The 8,118-nt window shown below is 49.3% G+C and overlaps 1 protein-coding gene across 1 annotated transcript; it reads right to left on the bottom strand.

The window, feature by feature from the left end:
• Positions 1 to 77: 77 nt before the first annotated feature.
• Positions 78 to 3,655, bottom strand: Pycr2 (pyrroline-5-carboxylate reductase 2). Its single transcript, XM_021197921.1, has 7 exons — positions 3,399 to 3,655; positions 3,115 to 3,185; positions 2,069 to 2,248; positions 1,738 to 1,959; positions 1,435 to 1,527; positions 1,176 to 1,339; positions 78 to 686 (listed from the first exon to the last, which is right to left on the bottom strand). The coding sequence occupies exons 1-7, from the start codon at positions 3,463 to 3,465 to the stop codon at positions 521 to 523; spliced, it is 963 nt and encodes a 320-aa protein (XP_021053580.1). The 5' UTR covers positions 3,466 to 3,655; the 3' UTR covers positions 78 to 520.
• Positions 3,656 to 8,118: the final 4,463 nt, after the last annotated feature.

Raw genomic sequence — 8,118 nt, 5'->3', positions numbered from 1 at the left:
AGGAGGAGGAGGAGAGGCAGAAGCAAGAGGATTGCCACAAGTTGAGGTCAGCCTGGGCTACACAGTGAGACTAGAACTCAAAAATAAATAAGATCTTTATTAAAGCAGCCCTGAACACCACCTTCTAATGGGACACCTGTCCAGAAGAGTTAACTAAGAGGTCACGGGACGACTGCCCACACTTCTGCCTGTAACACCAAGCCACAGGCTTCTTTTGTGTGTTTTTAATTCAGAGGATTCCCGTTTCCTCTCATCTCACCTGGAGGTCAATCTGAAGCAGCCCTGGATCTAACTAAAGTTCCCCAGACTTCTGCTCAGGGGGATGCTAACTCTAAGGCCTCCACCTCTCTCAGAGAGGCATGCTGGCTTCTGGCATCAGCCGCCTCTTCAGAGCCTTCTGCCCCGGGACAAGAGAAGGACTTGGTGGCACCAGGGAAACAGACGTAAGCAGCTTCACCACCAGACCTGAGCCTGCCCCTCCCTGTACTACAGTGGACAGGGACACCCCACAGAGTCCACCTCACTCCTTCTTGCTTCCCTGGGCGGGGTTTCTTGTAAGGAGTTTCCCTGAGCTGGGTGGGGCCAGCGTGGACACCGTGGGTGACTCCAGCTTCACTCGGTCCAGAAGGGTCTTCTTAAGGGCAGCAGGAGACACCTTTTCTTGGTCAGCCATGGACTGCAGCTCTCTGTAAACAAAGCCCCACCAGAACAATGATAAACCTTGGAGTCAGAGCTGTGAGCCTTCCCCAGATGTACAGCCCCAGACTCTCAACCCCACACCACCAAGACTCAGAATCCCAAACCAGAGAAGCGCCAAGCTTCTTAAGAGTCATATAACTAACAGGCGGTATCACAGTCACCCTGTGCGACCCAAGCTAGGTACCACACAAGGAAAAAACTATGGGAAGTTGCAGAGTTTGAAGCCAGTCAGAAGTTGAATCCCACCTCCATCATTTAACTGTTTGATCTTGAATGTACCCATCTACATAATCCAAGTTAATCATAGACATCGGAAGTGTGCCAAGAACTAAGTAAAGAAAGGCTAGCCAACCCTTGGTTAAAGGAAGCTTAACACTGTGGTTATCAACAGAGCACAGATTCTGATGCTGCTCATGAAATCTTCAGGAGTCACACCAACGGAAGAACTCAGACAGGGGAGAGAGGGTCACGCTCACCTTGTTCGGATACAGGAGGCCTCAACCGCATTGATGAGCAGAGAGCGGAAGCCCCCACTCTCCAGGAAGTGCAGGGCATGGATAGTGGCCCCCCCAGGGGAGCAGACATTGTCTTTGAGCTGGCCTGGATGGTCCTCTGAGTCCAGCAGCATCTTAGCTGCTCCCTGGGGCACAAAGCAGCATCAGACTCAGCCTATGCCCAGCCTGGTACCCCTCCCCCAAAACACAACCCTAAAGCCAACCGTGCAAAGACACTAACCAGCAACGCCTGTGCTCCTAGTCTGACCGCCAGGCGCCGTGGCACGCCCATCTTCACCCCGCCATCTGCCAGTGCGTCCAGGGCCATGAATGCCTGTGGAGATACTCTCTGAACCCAGGAAACAAGCATCCACGCACCCACACGCCAGAGGCGGCTTTCTCCGGTGACCAGAACCAATCCTAAAGGTCAGCTCCTTTCACCAGCCAGCCATGTCCAAGAGATGTGCCGGCTGCCCTCTCTTCCGCCAGCCCCTCCTGTTGCCCAAGATGTGTGCAAGCCAGTGGGCAAGTGAGGACCACTCACATAGGCAGGCCCGCTGCCACTGAGCCCGGTGATAGCATCGATGAGGTCTTCCTCCACCTCTGTGCAGAAGCCCACACTGCTCATCAGCTGTTCCAGAAGCTTCCCGTCTTCCACCAGAGCATGGGTGCCCGTGGCATACACGGTGGCCCCCTCTCGGACCACCACAGGCGTGTTGGTCATGCAGCGGATCACTTTGGGGGCCGGCTGGAAAGCCATCAGCTTCTAGAGGAGGACAGCAAGCCAACTGAGCGTCCAGGGCATAGCTCCCTCGGGTCTGAGCCACTCCCAGGCCACCCCTCCTCTCACACAATGGACACCGGGGCATCAGCACCTTCTCCACAGAACTGATGGTGACGCCGGCTGCACAGGAGACCACGATGTGCCTCTCCTGCACATCCGCCCCGATCTCATCCAGGATGAAGGGGATGATGTGGGGCTTCACGGCCAGGAACAGGACATCGCTGTGCCGCACGGTGTCCTTATTGCTTCGGGTCAGATTCACACCCATTCTCTGCAGTAAGGAGAAGGGGACCCTGTCAGTAATGCTAGGTAATATGGCTGAGCCCGTGCCACCCATGGAACAGCAGACCCTCTCCGTCAGCTGTAGCCAACACTCTGTTCTGTGCCTTCAGGACTCCGTGACCATCCCCAAATGACAGCTTTCCTTTCCTGCCACAAATAGGTACAGATGTTCCATGGTAAGCTTCTCCACAACGGCCAGGAAAGTGGCTGTCCCCTCAACCCCAGCAGTCTCAGACCTCTCTGCCAGGTGACAGAGAAGTGATGGAAAGGGCAGAGCTGCAAAGCCCACTCCCAACCTCACAGCTATTTACCAGAGTAACAAGTCTCCTCAAGGCCCCCCTCTAGGGCTCTGAGGTGCATATCAAGGTCCTAGAGCGTTGGGGACATAAGCCTATACTCGGCACAAAGAGTGTCCATAGCTGCTTCATCTGCTCACCTGTCCCACGTTGGCCAGATGTTAGAAGATTTGGGACATTAAGCTTTATTGAGAGAAACTATGTAACTCACCAATTCCCCTAGCAACGCTGTCATTTACAACAGCAAAGGGCTACAGTAAATGAGAAAAGGCCTCGGTAAGCAGAATTTTCCAGACTTAGAAGCCAACACGGGCTATGCAGCATAAAAAAAAAAAAGCAAAGGAGACTAACAAAAAGAACCTTTCTTATATGCCTACTTCAGCCCCAGTAGGATCCCACACTAACTTTGCTGGAGGCTCCCACCACACAAGGCTGCCTCAGAGAAGGTGCAGGGCTTACAATGATGATTTCCCTAGGGAAGGGTCGGAGCCAGCCAGTCTCGGGGCATCTCCGGACACACTTTTCCTGGGCCCACTTCCCTCCGCCCCTCCTAGCCTACCCTGAGCGCAGACACCGTGGGCAGGTCCATATCCGGGGAGCTGGCTATTATCTTGTGAGCCGACAGGACGCCTACAGAAAACAAAGTTTTTCAACTGTGGATCATGGCCCAATCATGCAGTTCATCAATGGAAGCCAACAGCAGCTCTGGCAGTGCCGGCCTCCGACGCTATGCTCCCAGCAGATGGATGCAAATCTACCATCCATTCACATTCACTCATCGCCCGCCCACCCACTCACTCACTCGTTCACTCTGGTGAGAGGGAAGGCTGACCACGCGCTCACCCGCGGCCGTGAAGCCCCGCGCCAGAGCACAGGCCAGCTGGCCCGCGCCGATGAAACCCACGCTCATGGCCCCAGGATACCGGCGAGCGCCGATCCGGAGACTCTGGGGATCCCGGGCTCAGTGTCCGCGCGTGGAAAAAGGTGGACCCGAATTGCTCGGAACAGCTTTCAAACCGGGATGCACCAGATGAACTGCTAGAGAGGCCCCACGTATCCCAGAGCATCCACCGCCAAATACGCAGCCTCCGGTTGGCCACGTGTACCAGGCAACCAATCCGAGGCTCGGATCTCAGGGCGAACCAGTCGGCACCACCATCAGGCCGTGCGCCCGCCTCCTGATCGCGCGGCGGGTGGAACCTGTTAGCTCCGCTGGTGCCTGTCTGCGTGGACCTGTGTGGGACGCTGGTAATTCCTGGTTAGAAGAGTTGGTTTCTTGCTCTGGTCCAGGAGTCAGATCTCTAAAACGCCTATTAGAGATGGACCCCACGTGGACACCAGGCTACAGCTAGCCAGCTTCGCCATGCTCCTTCCGAAGTAGAACTAGGTAGAAAAGACGAATTACTAGATCATGATTTGTTGATTTATTTAGTGATTTCCTTAAAGCACCACTGGCACTGCCTGTTGGCCAAGCATGACTTCTCTTGCTACCCGGAACAGAACGACCTGGAGAAACAGCTGAGACAGTGAGAAATGACTGCCACTTTGGTAACGTCTTGCTTGTTTGCCCACCCCACCTTGTGGTTTTAGAGTATACAAAGAGACCCAGCATAGAAGCTTTTCAGGAGCTGTCCCGAATCACCAGTGACATCTCCTCTCTTCCATTAGAATTGTATTGTTTATTCCGGAAAGATTCTTAAAACACGTCCAGACGCACCAGAGGGCGCTGGAACAGCCACAAGTTTAGTTTGACTTTTGGAGAGTGTCTCGCTATATGGCTCAGGCTGGTCTAGTGACCTTCCTGCCTCATCGTTTTGAGTGATGAGATTATAGTCGTGTAGAACATAAATTTCTATAGTATACAAGTCATAATAAGTTTCCCAACGCCACCGAAACGTTATTTTACACAAGATTCTAACGTGTATTTATTGCATTAATGGATGAACTTATTGAGCCAGGTTCTGGGAACGATTTTTTTTTTTTTTTTTTTTTTTTGGCTTTGTTGCCCAGGCGGGACTTAAGTTCCTGAACTCAATGGACCTTCCGACCAATCTTCCTAGAATGGGAAACTCCTTACATACCATCTGCTTTTTTGTAGCCTGCTACTGTGAGGTAGACAAATGGCTACCACCCCACCAAGCTATTTGGGACACACCCTTCAGGAGTGCCCCACCCTGCCCCTGCTGTCCAGCCCTTCCCTTGCGGACATCCCAGCCAATCGGAAAACCAGTTCAGCCTCCTCCCTCCCCTCTCTTCCAGCATCATTTTTTATCAGTGCCTCAGGGACTGTCTTATCCTTAAGTAACACGCCTGCCCCTGCCTGCCACTTCCTGCCCCTTCGCAGAACTAGGAAGAACCAGACAATGGGACAGAGTACCGAGGTGCCTCAGGCTAGACAGATGGTCAGTCTCCAGCAGCCAGCCCTCCTCACCTAATGACGTTTTTTGGAGAATAGCTCTCTATTTCCTTTCCCCACACAATGAACACATCTTAAAATAGATTTAAATCTTGATGTCTTTGTTAGAACATTTTAGCGAGATAAGCCAGGGCTGGTTGTGCAGCTCTTGCAATGGCTGGAGTCTGGAGGCAGAGGCAGGATGTTTGAGAGTTCCAGGCCAGTCTGGGATATATGACAGAAGAAACCCTGCCTCGAAAAATGCATTAGGGGCTGGTGAGATGGCTGAGCGGGTAAGAGCACTGACTGCTCTTCCGAAGGTCCTGAGTTCAAATCCCAGCAACCACATGGTGGCTCAGTACCTATCCGTAATGAGATCTGACGCCCTCTTCTGGTGTGTCTAAAGTCAGCTACAGTGTACTTATTTATAATAACAAATCTGTGGGCCTGAGGGAGCAGGGTTGACCAGAGTGAGTAGGGTTGACCAGAGCAAGCAGAGGTCCTAAGATCAATTCCCAGCAACTACATGAAGGCTCACAACCACCTGTATGGTTACAGTGTATTCATATACATAAAATAAATAAATATTTTTTTAAAAAAATGAATAAAAGTTCCAGTTCATTGTTGGAAGGCTGGGAATATAGCTCATTCAGTAGCGTGCATGAAGGGCTGGGCTCCTTCCCCTCTGCTGCATAACCCAGTGAGATGGTACAATCCCAGCATTTGAGAGGCTGGTTGTTAGAGTCAAAAGTTCAAGGTTACCCTTGGCTATACAGCCTGCCTTGGGACCAAGTCTCAAACAAATGAACAAAAGATTAGGCAACCCTATTTCATATGTAGAACAGACGAAGATAACCAATTTTATAGACAAAACTGATGAAACGTTTTCATCTTTGGGTTTGGTAACCATCTCATGCAAACCAATGATACGTAGTGTGGCTAAATGTAGACTGGAGTAAGCTGGGCCACAGTGGTGGCACAAGCCTTTAGGCCCAGTCCTCTGAAGGAAGAAGCAGACAGATCTATAAGTTCGAGGCCAGCCTGGTCTACAAAGTGAGTTCCATTGACAGCCAGGCTACAAAAGATATAGGACCCTATTTCAAAAACAAAACAAAAACAAAACCTATACAAACAAATACAAAATTGAAAAATTAAAAAGTTCCACTTCTAAAGGAGTTTGGCTTACTGCCTGTGTTTGTTTCCTTCTCTTAAGAAGGAAATAGAGTTTTGTGGTTTTTCCTCTAAAGGTATAAAAGAAATATTTGTTCATACCAAGTAAGGAAATGCAGACAAACCGAAGAAAGACTGACAAGTTTGGCTTTACCACCGAAAAGACCCTCGCCTCTGCACCAGCTCCTAGAGTCAGAGCAGAATTCATTTGCAAATGGGTCCAGAGCGCCACCTAGTGTTAAGGAACTAGAAATGGCTGTAGACTCCAGCAACAAAAGGCAACAAAAAACCAGACAGGAAAAGTATATTTAATTTCTACTCTTTCCTTACCCTTAACAAGGAATCTGCTGTTCTCTCTGTCCAACCGTGGGAAGAATTGCTTTTTAAAAAGTGTTTTTATTGATGTGCATGGGTAATTTGTGTGCATGTATATCTGTGTATCACATGTGTGCCTAGTTCACACAGAGGCCAGAAGACAATGTTGGATCCTGTGGAAATTGAGTTGCCTGCAATTGTGAGTTGCCATCTGTGTGTTAGGAATTGAACCTGGATCCTCTGGAAGGGTAGCCAGTGCTTAGTCATCTCCCCATCCCCACGGATGACTTTAAAAAAAAACAGCCTAGCACATAAATAAGTTACTCTACTAAAGACTCAAAGGACTAGTCTGTGCACTAGTTACAAGAATTTATTTTTTGTTGTTGTTTATTTTTAAGACTTTCAATACAGAGTTTCTCTTTATAAGAACCCTGGCTGTCCTGTAATTTGCTTTGTAGACCAGGCTGGCCTCAAACTCACAGATATCCATCTGCCTCTACTTCCTGGGTGTAGAGATTAAAGGTATGTGCCACCATGCCTGGTTTTAGTTACAAAGATTTAAGTGGTGATATTCATGATAAACACATACTATTGCCTAGCCTAGCTCCACAAATGCTCGTCCACCACACAACCGTAGCCTCCTCTCCTTGGCAAGGGTCAAAATACTTTCTAAAGAGGAAGTGTATGTAATGCTCAAAATAATATTTTCCAGTGAGAGCTTGCATAGGGAATTTAAACTTAGTTACTGTGGTCTTCAAGCTTCCAAACTGGAGAGACTTTGATCATCCCTGTATCATCTGATCATGTTGTCATCATTACCCATCATCCCCTTCTGTTGAGAGCCCTAGAAATGATGTAAGACACGATGAAAAGCTTCCCTTTAACTTTGTTTCTTCAGATTATCTATGTTTCATTGGTTTTTGCTAAATATGAAAAAAAGGCATCATGTCGAAGCATATTCTTGCTGAAGGGAGTGGCTCTAGGGGGACGTTAAACATACCCGGGTCATGCTGACACTGGAGTAGAAAGTAATGCTCGAGGCTGTCTGTTCCCTGGGCCATGCTACTTTCGAGCTGAAGCCCACCGCTCCTTTTTAAGCCACCCGAGTGACTCACAGGCGTCTGCATTGCCTTGAGAAGCCTGCTTGTGGTCAGCTCTGGAAGCTAAATATTTGACTTCCTGACCAGTAGCCTACAGCCTACAGCCCTTCCTCTTCCCCACCTCTTAGAACCAGGGCCTCAGAGTATTTGGGAAAGTCTATGGTGGGCTGATCATGATAGTGAATGCCTCTAATTCAGCACGTGGGAAGCAGAGGCAGGAGTGTTTTTGATTTGAGACCATCCTGGGCTACATCTTGAGACCTTGTCTCAAGGGAGGAAAACAAGTCTGGAATGGGTCAGTACCTAGTGGGCTCTTCTCAGATATTCTCCTATCTAGGGCTTGTTGGAGTTCTTCTGTTTGTTTTGTTCTGTTTTGTGTAAATTAATTTAAATATCACTTGTCGTGTTCCAGCCTCGACACAGGATTGGAGTTCTCAACTGGAAGCAGGGATATCTGGAAGGCATGTAATAAACAGACACAGACAATTTCTCAGGTACAAACTGACAGGCAATTTTTCAATGCTTAAAGTTGTTCTTCCTCTCTCTCTCTCTCTCTCTCTCTCTCTCTCTCTCTCTCTCTCTC

Source organism: Mus pahari, chromosome 5 (genome assembly GCF_900095145.1).
Source record: "Mus pahari chromosome 5, PAHARI_EIJ_v1.1, whole genome shotgun sequence".
NCBI classification, from domain to species: domain Eukaryota; kingdom Metazoa; phylum Chordata; class Mammalia; order Rodentia; family Muridae; genus Mus; species Mus pahari.
Note: the sequence above shows the minus strand (reverse complement) of the source record. Positions and strands in the feature narration are given on the sequence as shown.

What these genes read in the sequence shown, in the direction of transcription:
- Pycr2 (XM_021197921.1), bottom strand. Translation starts at nt 3,465, where the DNA reads ATGAGCGTGGGTTTCATCGGCGCGGGCCAGCTGGCCTGTGCTCTGGCG. An exon ending in CCACGGTGTCTGCGCTCAGG is followed by an intron (nt 2,249 to 3,114) that starts GTAGGCTAGGAG and finishes TCCTTACTGCAG; the next exon opens with AGAATGGGTGTGAATCTGAC. An exon ending in GCCTCCTGTATCCGAACAAG is followed by an intron (nt 687 to 1,175) that starts GTGAGCGTGACC and finishes CTTTGTTTACAG; the next exon opens with AGAGCTGCAGTCCATGGCTG.